Raw genomic sequence first — 26,072 nt, 5'->3', positions numbered from 1 at the left:
AGCATCAGTACCAAACACCACATTTGTACCGTATCATATAACAAGGCAGTCCTTTTCTTCAATAGGACTACTATGTCCTTAATGTTACAGTAAGGTGACTACCGACTCAGGGCCCTACACAGTGGCTCAACATTGAGCTTTTTCTACAATCACATTAACGAGCATACCAGCATAATAGTCTACTTGCCAGCCCATAGAGCCCCATTGTGAACCCGGACATATTGAGTACAGTAAGGTTTTATGTTAGAAATGTTGAGTATGGGTCCCCAGCATGTAGAAACTGCCGGATGCTAACTTGCATATGTTGAGCAATTTTCATAATTTACATAATTCGATTTATTTAGCATAATCCCCCATAATAATGGATAATATGTCAAAAACTGATTGGCCGATTTGAACAATATTAGAGTGGTTTTGGGGGTTATTGAGGATGCTGAATCCATTTTCTAAATTCAAAATGGCCGTTTTAAACCGGAAATGGCCTTATACCAACTTAAAGTGGGTGATTTTGATACTCTTTTGTTGATTTTCCAGTTGGTATATGGCCATTTCCGGTTTAAAACAGCCATTTTGAATTTAGAAAATTTCAAAAATGGATTCAGCATCCTCAATAACCTCCAAAACCACTCTAATATTGTTCAAATCGGCCAATCAGTTTTTGACATATTATCCATTATTATGGGGGATTATGATAAATAAATCGAATTATGCAAATTATGAAAATTGCTCAACATATGCAAGTTAGCATCCGGTAGTTTCTACATGCTGGGGACCCATACTCAACATTTCTAACATAAAACCTTACTGTACTCAATATGCCAGGGTTCAGATTCTGGCAAGTGGACTATAATGTCAGTTCACACACTGTCAAAATGTAACAGAAAAATATTGTATGGACTATGTAGCCATGTGTACAGAAAGATCTACAAGAATTAACAAAGAATAAAGAAGATATGGCAGCAACATATAGTCTAGAATAAAAATTGTTAGCTTACACACCCCTTCCCTTCAAATTAATACTCCGGTCTGAGACTGAAACCACAACTGGTTTTCATTCCAAATGACTGGAAACCACCTGGTAGGATAGAAAACAGACAGCAGCTTACTGTAACAGGACCCCTTGTCTAGACTAGCTCAGTGATTCTCAACCGTTTTAATCTCAAGGACCCCCAGTTTCATATCCATTAGACCACGGAACCCCCATCTGATATGAACTCTATCTAACTCTATGAGTGTAACACATGGAACTAAATGGTCCCTAACTCACTATGCTACTGAGTTAGAGAACAGGTCAGAAAGTGTCCATTTTGTGGCCCATTAAGGATCGGTTAGGCTCCTAAATATCAATCATTTGGCAGGAGGCTATGCCCTAAAGCAGTGGTTTCCAAACTCTTTAGCTCGAGAACCAAAAGAGAAATTTGAGGTCTCCCCAGGACCCAAACTAGTGAAAATAGCAGATCAACAAGCTCCTAACACAACGCAGTAGGAGCTTGTAGCTATTTTTACTACTTCTTTAAACATTTGTTTTCTGATGTATGTAATTTACACGTATTTATGGAATAATTTTGAAGCACATTGAATGTGTTTCTAATTCATGAAACATTTTGCTTTTTTAATGTTTTGAAATAACAATTAAAAACAAAATGTATAGAAAATAGATATTTATTTACTCCAATTACTCGTGACCCACAAACGGGTCCCGACCCACCGTTTGGGAAACAGTGTCCTAAGGACCCTTCCTCGAACCCCACGCTGAGAACCACTGATCTAGCTCTTATTCCAAAGAACCACAAATATCACAGTATTTACAATTTACAAATAAAAGTGGATTGACAACCTCATAACATACATATCCCCATGTGTGGGGGAACTCAATTTCTCCCATACTGTATATCTCCTGGCATAATAATCTGTGCAAATTATCCAAATTGCTTCAAGAGATGGAACTGTTTGAAAGCATTTTTTTTCTAGATGCCTCTAGAATCAGGAACTGGCCTTGTCCTCTCCAGGTGTGTGTGGGAACATTGTTAAAACGTCTCATTGTGGAACTCGCAACCGGTCCCAAATCTCCCAATCCCAACATAATTATGCCCAACAACACAACTGTAGATTCAAGGTGATTTATGTCCAGAATATCAACATGGCGGGGGAAAAACAGACAGACAATATCTAACAAATAAATAAAATAACATAAATGGCTGAATTACAAAGGCTATCTGGTTCAGCGTATATAGTTTCCTTTAAATTAAATATTAAGTGTGTGTCCAATAAGGTAGCATGCAGCGAAAAAAGCTGCTAGCAAATACTACTGCTGCGATCAATGTTAAAAGTGCAACTTATAGTTTTTTTTGTGTGTGTTTTCAGTGTTTTACATGTTCAGTAATGTCAAGGATACAGCAACAAACACAAACTTGAGAGGTAAAACAAATTAAATAGAGGTTCCAGTAAAAGTCTAATTTAGGCTTCGTTGCACAATGGTGCTGCTCACTGATAACAGCCAGACTTGCAATTGCAAAGCGTTGCAAGCTGGTAGGTTGACAGTTAGCATGCAAGGCTGTGGTGCGACAAAGAAAGAATCAGGCTAGAGACAATCTGGCAAGCCATCGCAAAGAAAGGGCGACACCCACTCGGTCTGTCTCTCTTCCTCAAAAGCGTAGCGATTCTGAGGCTGTCTCGAGAGATTAGGCTTGAGACAAGATAGTGAGACAGTACCGGTTCAGACTTTGTACATCTGGTCTACTTCCCATTCCAATCTGACATTCATTCAGTCTTGTTAGAGCATTTGAAATGTTAATGAACTGTATGTACTGTACAGCACAGCACAAAGCTCACAGAAACACTTTCACAACAGAATTCAATAGGGAGCATTGAGCACAGAACCACGTGTGTCTTGTAACTAGAGCTGGGCGATACTGACAAACTCAAATATCACGATATCTTTTGACCAAATACTTCAATATCGTATTGTGACGATATAATATACATTTTCTTTTGGGCTTTTCAAAAGCTGTCAAAAATAGTCGATATACAAGATCACAATTGTCACATTGTGATTCATTATGAGCCTGTACATCGGCTATTTTTGAAAGAAATGTCAAAGCGCAAGTGTTTAAAATGACAACATACATTAAGGCGACAACATACCAAAACCCAGGCAATATCTAGTTCCATTTCACAGTGTAACCTTAAAATCTACCCCACAAGAAGAATCACCATAAAAAATTAAAAACAAGTAACAAACATTATGTCAGATATCATCGCTGTCGGGCAGAAACCTCATATCTCCATATTCTCATACAGAGTGTAGCGTTACAAGTGTTACACAAAACACATTTGATGTGAAAGTGGTTAAGTGTGGGTTTTATAAATATTGAACCAATGAAAACTATTAACAAGAGCTTGTGACTAAATAACTACAGTTCATTGGATCCACTGGAACACAGGTTATGTTTTTACATTTTCTGGAAAGTTACCGTTTTGGACATGACCCTTCGGTCATTCTACTAATAGGGATCGTGAGCTGGGTTTAGACCGTCATGAGAAGGTTTTACCCTACTGACGATGTGTTGTTAGAATAGCGATCCCACTCAGTACGAGAGGAACCACAGGTTCAGACATTTGGTGCACATTGTGCGCCTCCAAGAAGACCTGGAGCGAGAGAGGGAGGAGAGGAACTACTTTCAGCTGGAGAGGGACAAGATCCACCTGAGGTTTCCACCCAACAGCAAGGATATGTTAGATGATAACTGCCATCTCAGTCTCAAAGAACGCTATGCCTGTGAGTTAACTGCTAAGCTTTCCTTGTGTTTCTTCCTGTTTTCCATCTATCTTGCAGTAAAAAGTGTACCTGCCTGCCTTGAATACAAAACGTTGAATGTAGAAGCATGTTAAAAAGCGTTGAAAATGGATGCAGTGTTTTTTTTTTCTTTTTCTTTTATTTTCTGTTGACAGCCGGCGCAAATATAGCGTAGGCCAGTTTGGACGGTTAGGTTAGGACAGTGATTCTCAAACATTTTCATGTCCAAGGACCTCCAAATGAAAAGGTGTTGTGCCACCACGGACGGATCCCCATACAAGATTTGGGTTACCATTTTTCGTAATCTTTTGAAAATAGCAGATCTACAAGTGTAGACTGGCTATTTTTCTGAACTCCTAGGGGGTCACTGGACCCCAACTTTGAGAACCACTGGGGTAGGGTAACGATATCTCACTGGTTGCGGTATACAGTAGTGTTGCACTATTTACACATGGTCCCAAAGCGTTAGAGCTGGTTTTCCTTCACCTAGTTGAACATGATGGACTCTGGGTCCTGGTTCATCATCTGGGCCATGTGCCGGAGCACGTCCTTCTTGGTGATGATGCCCAGCAGACGCCTGGTGAAACAGCAGAGAGAAAAGACAAGGGAGGAGAAGAGGGTGAAACTCAAGACTATGCAGTGCATTGTAAAGTTTTTTGCCTTATTATTATGTGGATCTGCCGCTACCTTTGCACCTTATATCTATCTATCTTCAAATTTTTTAGGCCAAGGACCCCTTAGTTGAGAGAGAGATGAAGCAGGGACCCCCACAAACTTTTGATACCGGTAGTTTCATCATTTGACAGCACAATCATCTGTGTATTTTGGATTCATGTCAATGTGTGTTTTCAGATATTTAACCACTTTAACCGTCAATACTTAATAAACTTGACCTTTCACTCTGTACTTAGTCTACTCTTTTTCCCCTCTACACCAAAGCTCTTTTCCAGAAATAGCCGGAAAATGCATGATCATTTTTAACATGGAAATGACGATTATGCAGAAATATAATCGCTGTTCTCTCAAATAATTGCGATCGGCGATTATGCAATAATCGCCCACGCACACCGAAACCTTCTCCTCATTCGCGTTCCTCTTACCCGCTCCTGGTGACCAGGCACTGCCGCAGTCCCAGCTTCCTGAAGATGTCCACCACGGTCTCCATGGGCGTGTGGTCGGTGACGGTGAAGGGGCTGAGGTTGAGGATGCGACGCAGCTTCAGGGGCTGAGGGAGCTCCGGGGCCGGCAGCTGAGGGGCGTCCTCGGTGAAGTACACCACCGAGCTGCTCACCACCCCGTCCTGCTTCTGGCGGGCGTTCTCTGCAGAGAGAGAGACAAGGGGAGAACCATGTCAGTGTGTGTGTGTGTGTGTGTGTGTGTGTGTGTGTGTGTGTGTGTGTGTCTACAGTAACTCATTAAGACCTGGAATCATTTTATACTTTAGCTATTGAAAAATAGCAGATATACAAGCTCACAGCGCACCACTGAGTGCCACGATCTTGTATATCTGCTATTTTATTTCACTTTTTTTGCTTCTGGGGGTCCCTAGAACTAAATATTGTGAGATGGGGGTCAGTGGCCAATACACATAATTTTGGGGGTCCTTACATGAAAAGGTTTGAGCATCACTGACATAGAAACACAGGTTTTTCAGAAACCTGTTAAAACTCATATGCTGCCATTTAACAATACCTTCGTACTCCAATCCTGCCATGAGTCTCCATAGACTTCCATGTAATTCATAGTGCACGGATAATGCACACCCATGCCTAGATCATGCACCACGTGTGTCCACATTGCTCACAGCTTTCAAACAAAAAAAAACGAATGGAAATCCGTTCAGGCATTCATGAGTTAACAGCCACTATGTTTTCCTAATATGTAAACAAAAATGGCTGCCATGCTTGAAAGATGGGGTTGCTATGGGGGTTAAACATGCGATTTCGCGATCGCTATCATGCCTACTATAGTTTTTGGGGTCAAAACATTTTTTTTTTTTTTTAATCTTTTTTGATTTTTTTTTTTTTTTTTTTTGATTTTTTCAAAATTCTCGGGTTCCTCGGGCATGGCAGGGCCGTACATCGGGAAATTCTCGGGTTCGGCAGCAAATGAGTTAAGATTTAGGAGACATTTATAGAATCGTGTCAGAGACTTGCTCAAATTGTCATGATCATGAGTTTGGTGTTCAACATTGGAACATATCAATAACATTATTATTTCTGTTTGCCTTTTAAGCTTCGTAATCAAAAATGGCACAGGGCAGATATGACAAATAACTTAAATTTGCTGTATACTGTAAAGAAAATATTGACATTTAATACATGTAATGTATGCATGTGAAAAAATTGCTGATCTACAAGCTTACGACACGTCACAAAGTGACACGTTGTAAGTTACACGCTGTAAGCTTGTAGATCTGCTATTTCTGCTTTCATTAAAAATGTGAGTGGCTATATTGTTGGTAACAGCCGGTAACACGCGGGAGTCTGTCCCCGTTACAATGCGCTAGACCCCTGGGAGAAGGACTGCTGAGGTGGAGCGCCACACCTACCATCAGCTCCCAGTACTTGCCGCACGACTTGCCAAGCCGTGCTACTCATACGCTGAGTTGGCGGTGATGCAAAAATAATTGTGATTATCTCAAATAATTGCGATTGGATGATCATTGTGTCAAAATTGTGACAGGCCTACTTACTGATGGCCAGGGTGAGGTCCCTGCGCTGCACGAAGCCGATGAGCCTCTCGGACTCGCGGGACACCACCACGGGGAAGCCGTTGTAGTCCGTGTCCTTGATGAGCGCCTCCACGTCCTCCACCGTGGTGCTGTCCTGGGTGAGCACGGCCAGCGGCGGCTCGCTGCGCCGCGGCCGCATCACGTCCGTGGCCAGCGTGCGGTGCGTGAACTCGTCGCGCACGTCCAGGTAGGGGTAGCCGTTGAGCTGGATGTGCGACTCGTAGATGCCCTCCTTGCCGAAGGCGTCCGCCACCCACTTGCTGGTGACGGCGGCGGCCATCAGCGGCACGATGTACTCCAGCCCGCCCGTCAGCTCGAACATGATGACCACCAGCGACACGGTCATGCGGGTCACGCCGCCTGGGGGGAGGTTAAGACAACATATTGTGATGTAGATGAGGGGTTTTCAGGCTAAGGACACCGGCTTAGTTGATAGAGAGATGAAGCAGGGACCCCCCACAACCTTTTCGTAGATTCCATATAGTTTCATCGTTTGACAGCACAATCATCATTGTATTTTGTATTCACGTCAATTTGTGTTTTCAGATATTTAACCGCTTGGACCGTCAATACTTCAGGGCATCTGTACAGTACTATAACAGCACGGCATCAACTAACTAATTCACCTCAATGATTCCATTATTAAATTAAACTCTTTAAAAACGTACATGTTTTAATTAATCCTGAGGGTTTCAAATGGGTGTCTGTGGGCAAATGTCCATGAAATTAAAAAGGTTGAAAATCACTGTAGATATTTATTGAGGCAAATGCTTCAACAACTTCATATGTTTTGGCAGAGTAATACCTTACACTACTCGTTACTGGGTAAAATAATGATATTACAGTAATGTATTCAAAGTAACTTGTTACTGTCCAACACTGTTCATATTTAGACTACTGGTCTTTGTGTGAATAATGTATGCAAATAGATTGAGCCTATTCTTTTGTACATATTGTAGTGGTAGATCTCGGCTTACAAATGGGAATAAAAGGTGCTCATGGGCTTGAAAAGGTTGGTTACCACTGCTGTAAACAGTACTCACCCAGACAGGCAGCAGCCCCGACCATCGCATAGAGTCCCGGGGTGACACAGTCAGCGCCGGGTCGGCACCAGTTCTTGAAGATGATCCAGTCGTGATGGTGGTACGCCATCTGCTCCACGGCGATGCCCACGATCCGCCCGGCAATGGCTCCCACCGCCATACTGGGAATGAACAGTCCTGATGGGATCTGAAGGGGCACATGTGACAGAACCAAACTATGAGATGAAACAATGATCTCGCCTTCACGGCTCTAAATAAAAGCAAATTTCTTTCTTTCTTTCTTTCTTTCTCTCTCTCTCTCTCAACACTGAGGATTTCAAATGGGGGTCTGTGGTCTAATGTAGAACAAACTGTGAGTCCTTGAAATTAGAAAGGTTGAGAATCACTGGCGCCTCAAAAACATCAAAGCCTGTCAGAGCAGACACAGATCTGGATAAGAGCGTCTGCTAAATTCCTGAATGTTTATTTTCCCCACCTTCTACGTTCCCAAAGACCTTTACCTTCATGCCGAAAGTGAAGATGGTGATGACTATCTTGAAGACCAGCGCCAGCGCCAGCTGCCAGAGGGCGCTGTACACCCCCGGGCCGGCGGGCCTGTCCGGTATGTCGTCGACGGGCCGGGACATGTTGGGGTTGTTGACGTAGTCGCAGAGCTGCGAGGACTCCAGCGCGCCGCAGTCGTTGAAGAGCTCCGAGATGAGCTCGCTGGTGCTGCGGCGTGTGTAGGGGTTGGGGAACGCCACCAGCGCGGTGATGCCCGTCACGGCGATCACCTCCAGCACCGGGTACTTGCCCAGCTGGGTGGTCTTGCGCCGGCGGCACCAGGCGATGTTGGCCCGGATGAAGAGGGTGCCCCACAGCCCGCCGAACACCCCGAGGAGGATGAAGGGCACGAGCTCGGCCATGTACCAGGGCGTGTGGTACTCCACGTAGAACAGCACCAGGCGGCTGTTGCCGAACGGGTTGATGGAGCGCAGCGTGAAGGCCGCCACCAGGGCGGCGAAGAAGGAGCGCCACAGGGTCTTCAGGGGGAAGTAGTAGCTCACCTGCAGAGAGACATGGATGAGTTCTTTAGTCACACTACTGCACTGTCTGACACGCATGGATGGCATGTCATCTGAACAGATTTAGAACCACAACAGGGGTCCCCAGTTCAAAATATGATTATGTTTTCGGGTCCCCGGTTCAAAATGCAAATATGGTTATTTTGAGGGGGTCGCGGCCTGAAAAGGTTGAGAACCACTGATTTAGACAGTGAATGAATGAATGAATGAATGGAAGAGAGAAATTAAGGAAGATGCAACACTTAAAAATGTTTAAAATGCAATACTTAGTCCCCCACCAGCAAAAGGCAGTAACTGTGAATAGGTTTTTAGGGTGATAGTCAAGTAGTATTGGTATGTGACACGCCTGCCTTTCTTTCATGTAAGTAGGTCATCAATAGGTCTTATGGGACAGGACAGAGGCCAACATTTCTTTTTTACATCGATTGGTCGATCCTGTCTGGTTTGAATGTGAACCCAAACTAATTATATCAGCATATTATGGTCCAGTTGTGTAACCTGTATAGCACATTGCTGCATTTCAACCACAGCAAACGAGATAAGACAACAGTATTGAGAATAATTTCAGGAGATGCCACTAAATAAAAGATATACAATGTCCATGGAAGATAATCATTTGTCCATCATGTAATGGAAAATTAACAACTGCTCTGTGGTGGGGAAGAAAGGGAACTTTGAATGAGACTTTGACAAACCACAAAGGAAAGATGAAGGAACTGAAGAGCATGACAGTCTATTTTCACAAAGCCAGTGGCTACAGTTAGTTTATCAGCAAGCATTTTGCAGGAAAATACAGAATATGAAGGATGTGATAGATGTTGCAAATTGCCATAAGGCATAATGGTTATTATGTGTTCCATTCTCACACACAGGTCTGTGTTTTCTCACATGAAGGCTTTCTGTCTTCATGTGATAAACAGTCATAGATCACCACCTTGTGGCCTCTTTGAGAATTGCAACTAGCAGCAACCAACTGGACTTGAATGAAGTTCCCGGTGGCAACTCTCACGCAAAGGCATTACACTAGAGATTATAATTTATAGAACTGTTTTGTATTCTTGAAATAAACAGCAACAGATATTAAATTGTTGTGCACATTTGTCCCTGTACGGACATATTGACGACCCCTGGTGGAGCCGCGTTGAGTAATAAGTATAAAACACATTTTGAAGTATGCTGCCCACATTACTCAACCCACCTCTTCCAGACTGAACAGAACCCCTCCAATAGGAGCTCCGAACGCCACGGACACCCCAGCAGCCGCTGCCGCCGATAGGACCTGTACAAAAACATAACATGTTACGTTTAGTTACAAAACTTCTGAATAACATGCATTCCTCCATCTTCCATCACAGCTATCTCCAGATAAAATGTTCTTTTTCATGAACTAAATATACTCTAAGTGCCACGTGTGGGCAGCAGAAAATTATGCACCTGTAACTTTTGATTGCACACGTTTCCATCAGTAGTTATACCACATACATCTTTATTAACGATGTTATTTTATATTGAAGTGAATTATTGTAGAAATTATATTATTATGTAGCAGTGAATACTTTGTGTTGCCAGGTTGAGTTTGAACGCTGAGAACAAGTAGTAGATGAGGCTAGAATGTAGGGAGTAACTACAGGTTGAAGGTCACACAGCTGCCAGCAGAAGAGAAGGCCTTTGTTTTACGATTCACACAGCTTAGTAGAGGATAATGGATATCAAATGTTTTATTGTTTTTCTTTAGCAAACTGGACCATTACACAGGGTTCCCACACATCTTAACCAATTAATTTCCAAAACGTTTCCAGAATATTTAACCCAATTTCCAGGATTATACAACAATAATTCGGCTCAATAACAGGTCGCTTACTCCTATGCCAATGCCCAAAGACAGGCCAGTGGTTCTCAACCTTTTCAGCCGTGGCCCCCTTAAGAATCATATTTTAAATGGGGACCCCCCACCCTGACGAGCACTAAGAGTTGAGGAATTTTGTATAACACGGTTCTATTGTGAAAATAGCAGATCTACATGCTCACAACGCCTCGCGTTGCGAGGCTATTTTCACAATTTCTGCCTCTAATATTTGACAATTTGGCCCATGTTTAATTTGTCATTTCAGAGGTATTAACACAATCAATAACCAAAGACAATGCATAGCTATTTTGTACAGGACCTTCCAGGACCCTTGATAAATTCCAAAACTTTTCCAGTACTGGAAAAATATTTTTCTAATTTCAAAATATTTCCAGGAATTTCATGATCGTGGGAACTCTGATTACAGGTCTGTAACTCTGAACGGAAACAAATGGAACCAAACAGAGAGAGCATACAACAGAATCTGTACACTGAACCAGTGTACCTACAGTTTACAATTTAGGCGTTTAGCAGACGCTCTTAATACAGTGATTTACAGTAAGCAAGGAAAACACAAGGTAATACATCAAATGCATAGAAAGAATCTATCATCAGTCTACGCAAGGGATGTAAACGAATATTCAGTGGTGTGATATGGATTTTAGAAGTGGTACCCCTCTAAATTCATGACGTCACGTGCACGTCACGTACGCCCGTGGCCCCGCGCGTGCACGCGCATGTGTGCACGCATGCCTGCCGCTCGGTGCTAGTTGAAATACAACATCACAACATTTTTAATGTAGCCTAACTATATTTCTTATTATTTAGTTACATTGTTAATTAGTTTCAATTAATGTTTTTTTTTTTATATATAAAATATAAAATAACTTTACATATTACATAGACTTTACACTTTTGGAACTCTCCCTCCGCTATGCATGCAGCTCTGACAAAACAACAAACTGCTTAGTTTTTCTTCCACTCTTGTGAAGTAAACAGATGAGACAAAAGGAGACGTTTTGTCTGCAAAGAATGCAAGGCGAACGTGCTGCTGGCCGTGTACAAGTGTAAATGAGGACGTAGGTGAGAACTGCCTACCCGAGTATTGTTATGCAAAGGCAAAGCAGCTAGCCAGGCCCAGGTAGGGGGACTGAAATGTTTGTGCTGACCGCGGCGTCACACAACTTGACTACGCGCGGGTCGTGTGTGCGTGCATGTGGGGCGTGCGTACGTGCAGCTTGAAAAAGTGCACGTACGCACCGAGCCCAACCGAGCCCACAGCATCTCACCCCTGCGAATATTCGATTATTCGAATATTCGTTTATGAGATCAAAATCGATTTTCAAAATGTAATAATCGATAATCGATAGGGGGATAATATAAGTTGTATAAGTGTTGATTTTACAGAAGGACCTTATAGGAGTTATTGTTATGCAACATTTATGTTTGATAGCAGAATAAAAAAAGTATCCCTAGTCTACGCAGTAGCCTACAATATCGAAAAATCGAATAATCTGTACATTGAAACTACTGTATACACACTATAGGATGCCAGTTCTACAAATAACCTGCCATCTAAGTCAGTGGTTTTCAACCTTTTCAGGCCACGACCCCCAAAATAATCATATTTTAACTGGGTACCCCCCCCCCACCTTGACGAGCACCAAAAGTTGAGGCATAACATTTTGTATAACACGGTTCTATTGTGAAAATTTTAGATCTACATGCTCACAGCGCCTCGCGTAGATAGGCAATTTTCACAAGTTCTGCCTCTAATATTTGACAATTTAGCCAATGTTTAATTTGTCATTTTAGAGGTATTAAAAAGTCCTTAAATTGTCACTTTATAAATGTACATATACCCTCCATACACTTGAACTTCACGTTGGTTTGTTTATTGTTGAGTGAGAAAACAATGTTGCACATCAACTTACTCATCTGAGGACACCCCAAAATAATTTGGGGGACCCCCCGGGGGTCCTCCTGACCCACACGTTGAGAACCACTGGTCTAATAAGTAACCTACGGTACCAACCTCTCGCCTCTTGCCCTCGTTCTTGCTGTACTTGGAGAAGAGGCTGCAGAACAGGTTTCCACAGCAGCAGGCCACGTGCACCAGAGGGCCCTCTTTGCCCAGGCTGAGCCCAGAGGACACGGCCAGGACCAGGGTCACCGTCTTTATGAGCAGGGTCCACTTCCCCAGGTAGCCCCGGATGATGAAGCCGCTCAGGATCGTCTTGATCTGTGTTGGAAATAAAACCACAGAGCACAACGTGTTAACGTGTCGTTTCGCGCCGCGTTGTGAGCTTGTAGATCGGCTATTATCACTATTTCTTTTCACCATTTGTGTTCTAATTTATGGAATTTCTTAGATTTGTCTTTGATTTCTTCATGAAATGACTGAAAAGAATCATTGAATTTAGTTTTTAATTCATGGAAAAAAATGCTTTTTTTTTTAAATGCTTTTTGAAAATATTTTGAATAATAATAATTAAAAAACTAAATGTAACAAACAAAAAACAAAGGGACCCATAAAAATCTCTCTGTGACCCACAAATGGGTCCCGACAAACACTGGTTTGATGGACCTCTGCTCACCTCAGGGATCCCAGAGCCGCAGGCGTACGGAGCGAACACTCTCACCAAGGACACCGCCAGGAAGGAGAACAGCAGAGCCCACAGGATGTACAGGAAGTAGTTCAGGAGGTACGCCCCGGCCCCCTGGAGGAACACCCAAAATATACATGAAGCAGCGTGTATATATGCATAATGCATAATATATATACGTACTATCTCCACCTGTTTCCACTGGAGTTTACTGGAGATTATTTGGACCACACTTCCGGTTTAACAGCAGACATACAAGCTCACGTCGCGTCGCAGATGCAGCCCGTTGTGAGCTTGTAAATCACACTCGGCTGCGGCGCCGGAAGCTCGGTACAGCGTCTGCGCAATGCACTATGGGGCGTTGGATATACCCGTGGATATACAGTCAGAGTTCTGGGTTCAATTCTCACTAGGGCAGGGGGCAGGGGGTCCTTTTTTATATTAACCACTTGAACCCTAGCATCCATATTCTGAGAACGTTAGCCAAAAATAGCAGATCTACAAGCTCACAACGCCTCGCGCTGCGAGGCGTTGTGAGCTTGTACATCTGCTATTTTCGGCAAAGGGGTTTGGTGTAGAGGGGAAAAAGAGCAGACTAAGTACAAGGTCAAGTTTATTAGGTAATGACGGTGGTTAAATATCTGAAAACACAAATTGACATGAATCCAAAATACACTGATGATTGTGCTGTGACTATGGAATCTATAGTCTATAGAATCTATGGGTCCATGCTTCATCTCTCTCTCAACTAAGAGGTCCTTGGCCTGAAAACGTTGAAGACCCCTGCACTAGGGGAACACATATACTGTACTGTTGCTTACGTTTAGATAATTAATAGATTTTAGTTAAGGTTAGGCACAGTTAGTACGGTTAAGCTTTGGCATGGTTTTGGAGTGGTGTGGTTATGGTTAGGACCTCAACCTGGAACTAGGGATGACACGAGTATTGTGGCAAAAAAAACAATTATCGTCAGTGTTTTTTATTTTTTTAATTTACATGATAAACGATAATAATAACGATTATCGTCCCATCCCTGGTTGGAACTGTGAGTAATCATTTTTTACTATAAACTCACAAACATTCGGCTGAATGCTGCTGACAGTGTTTTGCGAGCTCACATTTTCTGCACTCAGCATTGCCATTCTGAACGGAGTGATAATTTGGTGATTGTAGGTTTTGAACTACCCCACTTGGCGACTACGTTTGCCACCCTGGTCCTCCTCTGACTCAGCACTACCACACTGACAATTTGACTGTGTGTGGACGTTGGTTTGTAGGCCACTCAGCCTGCTGAGTCATGGTACATTTCACTTTCTCAGGTGAGCTAATAGCAGCCAGACTTATAATTTAACTGTGGTTGTTTGTTGGCGGACGGGCTGCCAACTGCTGAGCACGTGGTAGGTGCATTACTGGAGTCATCTTTGCTGCGGTACACAAAGCAGACACGGTCGGTCAGTCGCGTTGTATTCAATTTGCCCTGTTGTTTTGCACCGGAAGTGGTCACCCACTAGTTCACTCAACGGTATCATATTGTATTTTAAGATTATAATGTAATAGGTTCTTGTGGCGATATGCATTCTACATATTCCCAGTGGCAGTGGTGGAAGAACTACAGTATTTTCTGGAATATAAGGCGCACCTGACTATAAGGCGCACTGTCAATGAATGGTCTATTTTCAAACTGTTTTCATATATAAGGCGCACCTGGCTATAAGGCGCACATAATAGACGCTACCGTTGCGTTATGCATCCAATAGATGGAGCTGTGCTAAAGGGAATGTCAATGTCAATGAATGATCCATATATAAGGCGCACTGGACTATAAGGCGCACTGTAGTTTTTTGAGAAAATTAAAGGCTTTTAAGTGCGCCTTATAGTCCGGAAAATACGGTACTCAGATTTTTCACATAATACACCCTTTCAATACGTATATGACTGGAGATTCTTTCTACAGCTGCCCCAGACAGCACAACAAAGTTGGCCGTGTACATTTGAAAAAAAAAAAAAGTGATCGACTCGGAGATAAATCAACACTCAGGTTTTCAAAAGTCTGGAGTATAGCCACAATCCTTCTAGCAATCCAGTTTCACAAAAACCACAACCACTTCGGAAACCACATCCACCCTGGTGCACTGCTATAGGATATGCTTTGTGATAGCAGGTCACAATGGTTCAAAGTGTTACCACAACCCATTCAAGCACTTCCTTCAGTACTCATTGCTGACTGTAGAAATTCCAAGAAGATGTGAGGAATGTACAGCACCGGTATGAACCCTATGGAAAATTGTATGTTGGTTAGACTCGGTTAGACTTGTATCTGACTTGGGACCGGTTCTGCTTCTGCCTACATGGCTATGTCCATTGATTTCTTTATTTTCCATTAACATCTCTTGTGAATGCTGCATGTCTATAACTTTCAATAGCCATTGTGAAATCCACATTAGAATGTGAATTGTGATCTTATGACCTGCAGCCTTTACAATCCTCACTAGCTATGCACTTCACTTTGGTGACTTTTATTAGTCCTGTACTGGACTTCTGAGGAACAACTATATCGTCGTTGTCGGGTGAAAATCCTGTATGTCCAAAACCGTTCGTTTTGCATTTATCATTTTAAAAATGATTTAAACTAGTGAAAACAGCCGATCTACAAGCACACAGATGTAGATCTGCTGTTTTCACTACTTTTGTGCGACGGCCTTGTATGATGAAGCAGGGCTTTACTTTACGAAAGATCGTACAAATTTGAAACTTGGAGATACGAGGTTTCTGCTCGACAAAGACGATATAGTAGGGTTTCTATACTTTTAGCACCAGTTACATATAAAATCTATTCTCAAACTCACCAACCTGAAAAGGCTGCTCTCTGACTGTATGCAGATTTGTTGATGAACTATTTCTTTAGTCGAGGACAACTCTAAACAAATCATTTGAAGTAGGGGTCCATGTTCCAGCAGACAAAACTAATAATTGTTGTCACTGTTGGGTGGCAACCTTTTCTGTCCAAAACTGAAACTTTTCTGGAATGGATCCAATGACGTAATATTTAGTGACAAGCTCATGGTAATACTTTCCATTGGTTAAATATCTATAAGACCCACAGACAGACTTAAACGATATGAAACCGACATCCCTATGCAATGTCACGTATTGTGAGCCTGTAGATATTTTTTGCATCACTGTGATACAAAAAAGGTATTCATTTATTTTATTTTATTTTGTATTATGCAAAAACATCAGCGATATCCAAGAGCCGGTTCTGACCTCAGAGTGGCCGGTCATCAGCTCGGCCCATTTCTGCCACTGTGGACACTTGTCCCGGTCATCGAAGGTGGTCTCGTTGGACGTCCAGCAGCACTGCTCATGACTGTACCAGAACGCAGACAGACACACACCCTCCTTTAGGTCTGTCATCCAGTCCACCGCCAGGTCAATCACTCCAGCCAGCGTGCCTGCACAGAGGAACACACACACGAACACACACGAACACACACACACACACACACACACACACACACACACACACACACACACACACACACACACACACACACACACACACACACACACACACACACACACACACACACACACACACACACACACACAGATGCCTGATTTTTGTGCCGAACACCAATCCCAATTTTGGAGAGTCAAACACCAGTGATTACCTATGTTATGCCCGGTCAAAAGGTGCTAAATAAATTCGAATCAATTTAAAGGAAAAGGTTTAATTTGATAAACGTTTGCTGTCAGTGTTATTGTTGTTACTAGGGCTGTTTCGATTTTGGGTTAGGGTTAGGGTGAAAATAAAATCCTGATTCCTTTCTCTGAAAAAAGAAAAAAAGGTTTTGAGGGAAGAAATAATTTGTTTGAAATATGTTGGTTTTATTCTATGAATTTGCTAACAAGTGTGAATTTTCCTATTGGGAGTAACGTCCAAACCTTAAAGGAGTAGTTCACCCCCAAAATGACTTTTTTTTTAATTCGAAAACTCACTCCATGGAGACTTGAGTTCAATAATATCTTTTTTTTTTTTTGCATTCCTAAGACAATGATTTGAGGAGACTCTTCCGGAATCAAGGTACATTTATTATAATCAAATTATTGTTTTAGGAATGCGACAAAAACTAAAACATATATTGAACATATTATTGATCATCAAGTGGCAACTTTTGCAATATGCCCAGCCCAGCTCATGGCCAAAGAATCTCATCCTTAAAGTTAACCGGAAGAGAGTACATCTCAATGTTAAATTGGCTATTGTTTCACCCCCTTTTTTATTTATTTACTTTCCTGTGTAGGACTCTAATGAGCAATTATTATTATTATTATTATCGTCCAAAAAGAAAACAAGATTTAGATTCCGCATCAATGTATCGCACAGCCCTAGTTGTTACTATTATAATTATCGTCGTTTGTCTCATTATAATTGTGTGTGTGCGTGCGTGCATGCATGTGTGTGTACCTGACAGGAGACCAATAAGCAGCATAACAACCCATCCTGACCAGGCGTCCAACAGGCTCTTAATAAACTCCCAGAAGCTCTCCTTGCTCTTACTGGTGATCTGATGGAAACAATCACAAGCTCAATTTCACACTAGGGATGGGACGATATGAAAACATCACGTCACCATTATTGTGACCAATCAAATTGCGATTTACGATATTAAGTTCTAGTAAGTGAACTACTATTTTCAAACATTTTCCAAAATAGTGTAAATAGCACATCTACAAGCTCACAAGGCATTGTGATGGGTCACGCGTTGTGAGCTTGTAGATCGGCTATTTCCACTATCAATGTTCTTTTTAAAGTACAACATTTTCAAATATGTCAGTAAGTTATTTTTATATTTAGGTTATGTGTAATATCTGCCATGTGCAAGTTCAAAGCATAAAAGCCAAACAGAATTGTAATTGTCAACGACAAAAACACAATTAAATTGTTAATCGCAATTATTTGCGTGACAATTAATCGCCATGTAAAAAATCAAATCACGACGCTTAACACCTGCAGGAGTTATCAGGTTCAGACAATGGGCTATTGATATGCATATACCGGTAGGCTTGTTGCTTTGTTAAAACACCCTGCTGTGACTGACACTTAAGCGTTTGTAATTGTCGTCGAGGTGTGAACTTGGGGGTTGTTTTGCATCAATGCATGTCTGTGCGCGGGAGAGGCGTGACCCTGCTCAGAAAAGATACGGGACGGCGAGTACACGCGTGACCAGACCTATATAACACTGTCTGTAACTCTGAGAGAGTACAAATGGAACAGTTCCATTTGTGCAATCTCAAGAGTAGCCTCACGTAGCCAGACTACATTCACTGTGTGGATACGAGTCTGGTACTTCTATATGGACGTTTTCCAAGGGGCGGGTTAAAACACAAGGCTCTGGACACAAATTATTGGTTAGAGCAGACCAATACTGAGCCCTGATTGGTCACCCAACTTTTCGGGTGAGGAAATGGATTCACAATTGAGTGGGACCCAAATCTACAAATTAATTAGCAATTTGTTTTTTCACCGACGGATTCGTCTGATTCCAGGCTACTCAAGTTATGATGGTCCTTGAAATTAAAAACTTTGAGAACCACTGGTATATTAATTGTATAGCAGACATAAAGTCCTCATCCCAGCTCTGACAGTGTTATAAAAAAAAAATTAAAAAAAATATTCAGGAAACGGTTCCAAATGTGATGGAACCGATTCTGGTTCCTCAAATGTTAGATGGATCCGGTTCTGGGTCCCAACCCTACTGGTAATAAAAGGGCTCCAGGGCTGGATCCAAACCTTGCGATGGCGGTCCGTGTCCCTGGACTTCTCCCTCAGCCAGTCGATGGTGTGGAAGTCCTCGTAGGTCCCCACGTCCGGGAAGGGCTCGTCCAGGAAGTCCATCAGGTTCCCCGTCCCGTTCATCTCCTCGGTGGGAGTGGCGCTGCCGCTCACACCTGGCACAACAGAGAGCATCAATGTTGGTTGAATTTATGGGTGGGCGATATGGTGATAATTATCGTTGAGACGATACAATGTCTCCACGATATGCCTTTTCAGAGATATAGTATGTATCGTGATACAAATTGAGGGAGAGCCTGTTTAATCGATTCGTTAATACAGAGATTCATTGCAGAATTCAATTTAAACCTGCATTTTGGTCTAAATCAGTAGTTCTCCAACTTTAAAATGTCAAGGTCTCCACTCAACTCTGACAGTATACAAATGAAACCAAATGGACCCGTAAGCGTCCATTTGGTTTCATTTGTATACTGTCAGAGTTACATACTTGTAAAGTTCAATTTAGACCTCCCAAAAGGAACCCAGAGAGTCTAGTTTTTGTCAAGTAACTTGAAAAATAACCATAAAAACCAATCGTGATAAAATCGTGTATCGTGATACAGCTTGGGAAAATATTGTGATATTGTATTTTTCTTTATCGCCTACCCCTAGTTGAATTTAGGGATGGGATGATATGGAACTTTCATGTCCAAAATCCCCAACAGCCATTATCCTGGAGCAGATCTACAAGCTCCACAACGTGTCGCAACGCATTGTGAGCTTGTAGATCGGCTATTTTTTTAGCAAAGAGATTTGGTAGAGAGGGAAAAAAAGAATTTCCAAGTCTGTTACTTTTACCGGTTTAAACCGGATATGCAGCTCGGCAAATAAAAGGTGAAATGATCCCAGTGCATGACGGAGGATCATTTCACGGTCAATTTAAATCGCCACAATACGATTATCCTGAGTGTTATCTTTTATCATGATAAACGATAATAGTAGGGATGGTCCGATCAGGTTTTTTGGAACCGATCACCGAGCACCGATCACAAAAGTTTGATCACCCGATACCGATCAATCACCGATCCGATCAAGTTATTATTTATATATTATTTATATTTTCTAAATGTTAATGTTTTAACTTTAATTAATTAATTCACTCATGAATTCATTTATATATTTGCCTTATAGTTATTTACCAGCATTACTATGTATTTATTATCATAGCAGTAACTAATTATTCCTCCAGCACTGTGGAAATCAATACCCCAAAATGGCCTCAAGTGGGCATACTGAACGGCTGGTTGATCGGATGCACCGATCGGATCGGATCAGTGAATTTACCTTTTGATCTAAACCACCGATTATCGCCGATCACGCTTTGATCGGCCCGATCCGATCCATTGCCGATTGATCGGTAACATCTCTAGATAATAGCGATAATAAATTGAATGAATTGACTGAATATTTCATTAGACAGAAATGCAAACAGCACATGGAGGAGGGTACAGTCATACTGCACATTTGGGCTAAAAGGATAACACATTGCCAGGGGTCGACACTGACGGTTGACTGCTTGTGGAAAGTGAATGAAACGTTCTGGCAAGTGGTGTTTGCTTTCAGGTTGCCAGATGGGTAAATGCATTCTGTCTTCATTAAATATGATAGGCTATTTATGAATAACAATGCTACCTTTTTACAACTAGCAGTTGCACTCATTCTAGTTTTGACTGTCGCCACTTGGCAGTTATCGATTGCATTTAACATAATTTCTTTCTACAAGTGAAAATTTTACCAATCATTTCATAATGGAAAATCTACTTTTCAGGCAAGTGGGCATGACCTTTGGACAAGTAGAACATGGCCTGTACTTGTCCCACGGGCAAGTGCCTCTGAGACCTTAGTGTCAGCCCCTGCATTGTGGTCTTATTGCGACCGTAGGTCGCATTTACTACCAAAACCTCCACAGGCTGTCTGTCAGTCAGTCCGTCAGTCAGTCACACTTTTGCCCTGCTCATATCTCCGCAACCGTTGCCCCCATCCATGCCAAATTTTGCAAACACACTCCTTGACTGCCAAACTACAACCTCCAAGGACCCCCGGAGCCCCAGGGACCCCCAGGTCCCTGGGGGACCCCCAGATGTAAAAAATGACCAAATGTGCTCACACGTCACACGTCACACTTTTTCCCTGCTTATATCTCCGCACCCGTTGACCCGATCCATGGCACATTTTACACACACACTCCTTGCCTGCCAAACTACAACCTCCAAGGACCCCCGGAGCCCCAGGGACCCCCAGGTCCCCCAGGTCCCTGGGGGACCCCCAGATGTAAAAAATGACCAAATGTGCAAAAATGACCAAATGACCACCCCAACGGGGCTGCTCACGGGGAATTCCCGGGGACCACCGACTCCTGCTGCTCCAGAACGGATGCAAAAGTGGTGGCGCCCCCAGTGGAGGACCCCCTGCCACTGCAGCGCACATAAAATGCCGTAACTCGGGCTAGGAGCGTCCGGGAGAGCCGGGGCCGGTACCTATTCGTCCGCCAAGGCAACGCGGAGACCCCACCCCTCATTTCTCACATGGCCCTATTCTAGCGCCACCTTCAGGCCGATTTTTAAAACACATTTTTGGACACTGCTCCTACAGTTTTTGCCCTAAAATCACGAATATGACTACACAGCATGTCTACACTCATGTCATCAACATGGATCAGGAAGATTTGGGAAAAACACATTTTTGCCCTATTTGTGGAGATAAGCCACCTACGGTCGCTTATCTCCCGATTAGGGAGTCTTACTGGTATATGTGAAATTATTACCCCAATTAACCATACATAAATATGCAATTAATCACTTGGTACCCCAGTATCCATATTATGGGGGGAACGTTACCAACAAAATTGCAGATCTACAAGCTCGCAATGCACTGTGACTTGCTTGCAGATCCACTGTTTTTGGCGATGAGATTTGTTGTTGATTGAAAAAAAGCAGTCCAAGTACAGAGCCAACTCTCAGGTCCAGTTTACTAAGTCTAGAGGGTTTAAGTGGTTAACCGCTGTTAAAAAATACAATTATGCTGGCCATTGCGATGTTTTCCAAATCACACAAGGCTGCATTTTCCTTAAATTAAAGGCTCCAGTCTTGTGTGCACCAGACCGTATCGTAAACAAGGTATTCTGGAGGCCGGGTTGAATTCCAGGCAGGCAAAAAAAAGGTGCACGCCACAGAGTATCTTTTGAACCTTAGTATTGGACAACAAAAATAGAAAACGTGATTTGAACGCTGATTCAAATCCCATAAAGTAGTAACACATAAAATGTGCGTAGTATGGCTTTAACATTAGGTTGTCACTGCACCACATCTACCAAAGGAAATCCCTTACTACTATAAACATAATGTGCTGCAATTGTGCATTTATGACTCAGGAGGCTACCTTTAACCCATTTAGAACGGGTACACATTATAGTGTATTATTATTTTATGCTTTGACTATTGAAAAACAGCAGATATACAAGCTCACACCGAGTGCCGCGCTGCGAGCTTGTAGATCTGCTATTTTTGAAAAATCATGAAATTTTGACCCGATTCTTTAAGTGTCTTTTGAATCCTTCTAAGATGATTTGAAAACCCTATGTTTCTATGTCAGCAATCTGGCCAGCCATCGTCAAAGAAAAGGTCCTTTTCATTTAACTGGAGCTCAGTTAGTCTGTTCTTGAGAGACTACTATGTCAGTGGTTCTCAAACCTTTTCATGTGAAGGACCCCCAAACTGATATTTATTTGGCCACGGACCCGCATCTCAAAATATCTAGTTCCAGGGACCCCCCAGAAGCAACATTTGAGTTACAAACGTTCTCTTTAAAAATACATACGTTCAAAGATTTGCACACATTTTCACGACTTTTTCAAAAATAGCAGATCTACAAGCTTGCAGCGCAGCACTCGGTGCCGTGCTGTGAGCTTGTATATCTGCTATTTTTCACTGGTTAAAGCATTCAATAATTCTTATCTTCAGCAGGCTCCATCCTATTCTATTGGCCAATATCAGTCGTTCTCAAAGTGCCAAGGACACCCAGAAGAGGAGATTTATGTTATTTCACATTTTGTCCCAAGAATCTTTAAAAACAAAAGCAGATCAAGTGTTGTGAGCTTGTAGATAGGCTATTTTTGAAGAGTAACAGCATAAAACAGGGTTAACGTGTTTAAACTGATTGATGTGAATGCTATATGACCGGTAACTAATTATGCTGGGGACTACCTGGAAGAAGAACCCCCTCAAGGACCCATATGTGGGTCCCTGGACCCTATTTTGAGAACCAGTGGCCTAGGCCTATATATATATATATGAACCACAACTGTCAGACACACACTTGATCAGACAAGCCCAGGTCTTTTACAACCATCTCCCTCTGGGTTATTACAGATTTCCAAAAGCACATTTCAATTTTCAAGGTGCACAGTCAGCATTTTTAGTTAAGTACCATCCAGTTCCAGCAACCACACCTCTCTATTACATATAACTATGATATTCTGATAGGCCTATAGCCTGTTTTTGTCCAAGCATGTCACAGTGTTTACATGGTAAACTCAGAGTTAAATCAACACTACATTGTAGCCTATTTCATGTTTAGTAATTGTAATTACTATGGTTTCCAGTGGAAATAAGCTTAGTCTTTTCATGGATCTCCTTTTAGTAGACCTTGTACCAGTGAACTGTAGTACTGTACCGTCATGAAACTGTACCTTTTCCTATGCAAACTTCTAATAAAGTCTTCAATCAATCAATCAATCAATCAATCAATATTGTAATAAGTGAACTGAGTTATAATTAAATTAAACTATTTCTCATTTGGCCAGGGCAAGAGGTGATGGCTTATAGTAACATAACCACTCATTAATTAAGTATAACCACTTACAGGCATTGATTGCACTTGCAATTCATGCATATTTCACATCTTAAAAATAACAAAATTCTGAATAAAACAGTTTCAGTGTGAGACGTTAGCAAAATGAATGTCTAGAATGTCTGTGGTCTTTCCCCAAATACATGGAAAATTACACTAAGTGATTTTAAGATCACAGACATTCTAGGGCTAAATGTAAACATGTTGTCACTATTATTATAGGCGTGACAATGCAAAAACTAAGGCATAATGGCTTTAATCGTCATAAACCAAAGCTGCAGTTGTTTTTTACACGTGCACAATAACGTGCACAGACCTTTAGCTTTTTGCATGTTGTCATTTTTATAACATTATATAGACCTAAATGAATAAAAACAGCCTCCATCGTTGCATCAATCTGTGCAGTAATCAATGTTTACCTTCCCCCTGTTCTTCCATCATGTTCCCAGCCATCCAACAACAAGACCAGACGATCACGGACTAATAACAATAACAATATTTGTTATGATATCACGTATTTAATCTCGCCGTGATCTGACATTTTTTTCCCTAGCTCATGTTTAAATAGAAATGTGCGAATAATAAAGATATAAATAAATAAATAAACACTGGAGGAAGGAGAAGGCGTCAGAGATTTTTTTCAGAGCCTTCCCCACAATGCACTTTGTTTGCGATGACGTTATTAACGTGCTCACGTTGTGTGGGAGCGAGCAGTGACGCTGGCTGTCTGTCTGCACAACATCACTGACAGCAAGCTGAAATGATAAATCAGTGCGATGATATTTCATAATCTCTATTAAAGTCAACACAATTGCCACAAGTTACTGATTGAGGGAAAAAAAATCATGTCAATCGTAATCATGTCAATCTATGTGGTGGGTTTTTAAAATTGCTGCTGTTTGTCATCCAAATGATTTTCAAGGAAAAACGGGGACATCTTGTGGTTAGTAAGAAACATAACATGCCAATAAATCATCTAGTGTGCACTGGTCACTACTATTTAAGAATGTGACATATCCTTTTTTTCTCAAGACGTTCTAGTTCTAGTCTAAATAGTCGTTGGCTCAAATGTGTTGTGGTTTATTTAAATAATGATAGAGCACCATATCGTTCAGGAAGCGATTACAAGATAAGATTTACGGAACATTTAAACAATATACGAAAGTGCCTACGTGTCATCCAGTGGTCACAGTGGTTTGCAAAGCAAAGTGAGGCTGCATACCTTTCAGATACAACCCATACCATACAACCCACGAAATTCTCTTCATGGTTCCAGTGTTGATTTGTTATCTTAAGAGTCAATATAGGGCATTGGTTCTCAAAGTGGGGGCCCAGGGGCCCTTGGGGGAGTACCAGGGTGTCCCCAGCAAAATGTATGATTGTCAGAATGTCAGGACTCAGGAACCATATTGACCCTTAAATGTCTGTAACTCAGAGAGCATACAAAAGGAACCAAATGGACCCTTATGGGTCCAAGTGTATACTCTCAGAGTTAAATTAACATTGATAATTACAGATTAGACTGGGGTCCCAGAGATACAATGGGGGTCCATGGCCTGATGGCTAATGCATGTCAAAGTGAGCGTTCTTGAAATGAAATAAAAAATAATAAAAATAAAGTTTGAGAACCACTGCAATAGGGAAACGAAAGACCGTAAGAGGATCAGATGCTTTGCACCCGTTTCTACAACCAACCTGGTTTTTACAGACCCCCAACTGACATGTCTCACAAGTAAAAACAGACGCCTCTGTTTAGTTTTATTCCCGTTTCCACGGCAACTCCTTATTGGGGGCCCCCCCCACACCTGCTCCAAAGAAAGACAATGAGAGAACCTCTATGAACTTCAAGAGCCTTTCAATTCGGGGCAGGCGTCGGAAAAGCATTGGGCATATTGATGACATCCCGTCTGCATTTTGAACAACATCCTGTGTGTAATACCTCTCTGTTTACCAGACACAGTCCCCAGAGTTGAATGACCCTCTTGTTTCTTATGACCGGCCCCTCATTTTAACCATCTGACCAGTGGCGACACAGCGGGTCACACACACGCACACACAGCTACCAGAGCAGGAGGGAGGAGGGAGGATTGTACTGGAGCTTGGCAAAGCAAGCTCCCCTCTCAGCCAGAGATGATAAGTGTGTGGTTTATTTGCTGCTGATCCCTGAAGAGTGTTATCATTTTTTTTTCTTTCTATCCTCGACTCTGCTCCTGTTGCTGGCAGACCTGTCAGGACATTCCTTGGAACTTGGAATAATGCTCCGGTGAGAAGAGGAGAGGAGTGAGTCCATCCCTCCGGG

At 42.1% G+C, this 26,072-nt stretch overlaps 1 protein-coding gene across 1 annotated transcript; it reads right to left on the bottom strand.

The window, feature by feature from the left end:
- Window positions 1-498: 498 nt before the first annotated feature.
- clcn4 (chloride channel, voltage-sensitive 4) lies at window positions 499-24,382 on the bottom strand. Its single transcript, XM_080720862.1, has 12 exons — window positions 24,193-24,382; window positions 18,884-19,041; window positions 17,558-17,657; window positions 16,354-16,541; window positions 13,081-13,203; window positions 12,519-12,725; window positions 9,836-9,916; window positions 8,074-8,619; window positions 7,574-7,760; window positions 6,492-6,890; window positions 4,897-5,116; window positions 499-4,373 (listed from the first exon to the last, which is right to left on the bottom strand). Exons 1-12 carry the CDS (start codon window positions 24,224-24,226, stop codon window positions 4,283-4,285), a joined length of 2,334 nt encoding a protein of 777 aa, XP_080576988.1. The 5' UTR covers window positions 24,227-24,382; the 3' UTR covers window positions 499-4,282.
- Window positions 24,383-26,072: the final 1,690 nt, after the last annotated feature.

The sequence above is a fragment of the Nannobrachium achirus genome (assembly GCF_963921795.1).
Source record: "Nannobrachium achirus genome assembly, chromosome: 24".
Taxonomy (NCBI): domain Eukaryota; kingdom Metazoa; phylum Chordata; class Actinopteri; order Myctophiformes; family Myctophidae; genus Nannobrachium; species Nannobrachium achirus.
This window is presented reverse-complemented; position numbering and strand designations above follow the sequence as displayed.

What these genes read in the sequence shown, in the direction of transcription:
- clcn4 (XM_080720862.1), bottom strand. Translation starts at nt 24,226, where the DNA reads ATGGCTGGGAACATGATGGAAGAACAGGGGGAAG. An exon ending in GCGGCTCTGGGATCCCTGAG is followed by an intron (nt 12,726 to 13,080) that starts GTGAGCAGAGGT and finishes TTTCCAACACAG; the next exon opens with ATCAAGACGATCCTGAGCGG. An exon ending in TTCTGTTCAGTCTGGAAGAG is followed by an intron (nt 8,620 to 9,835) that starts GTGGGTTGAGTA and finishes GTCTCTCTGCAG; the next exon opens with GTGAGCTACTACTTCCCCCT.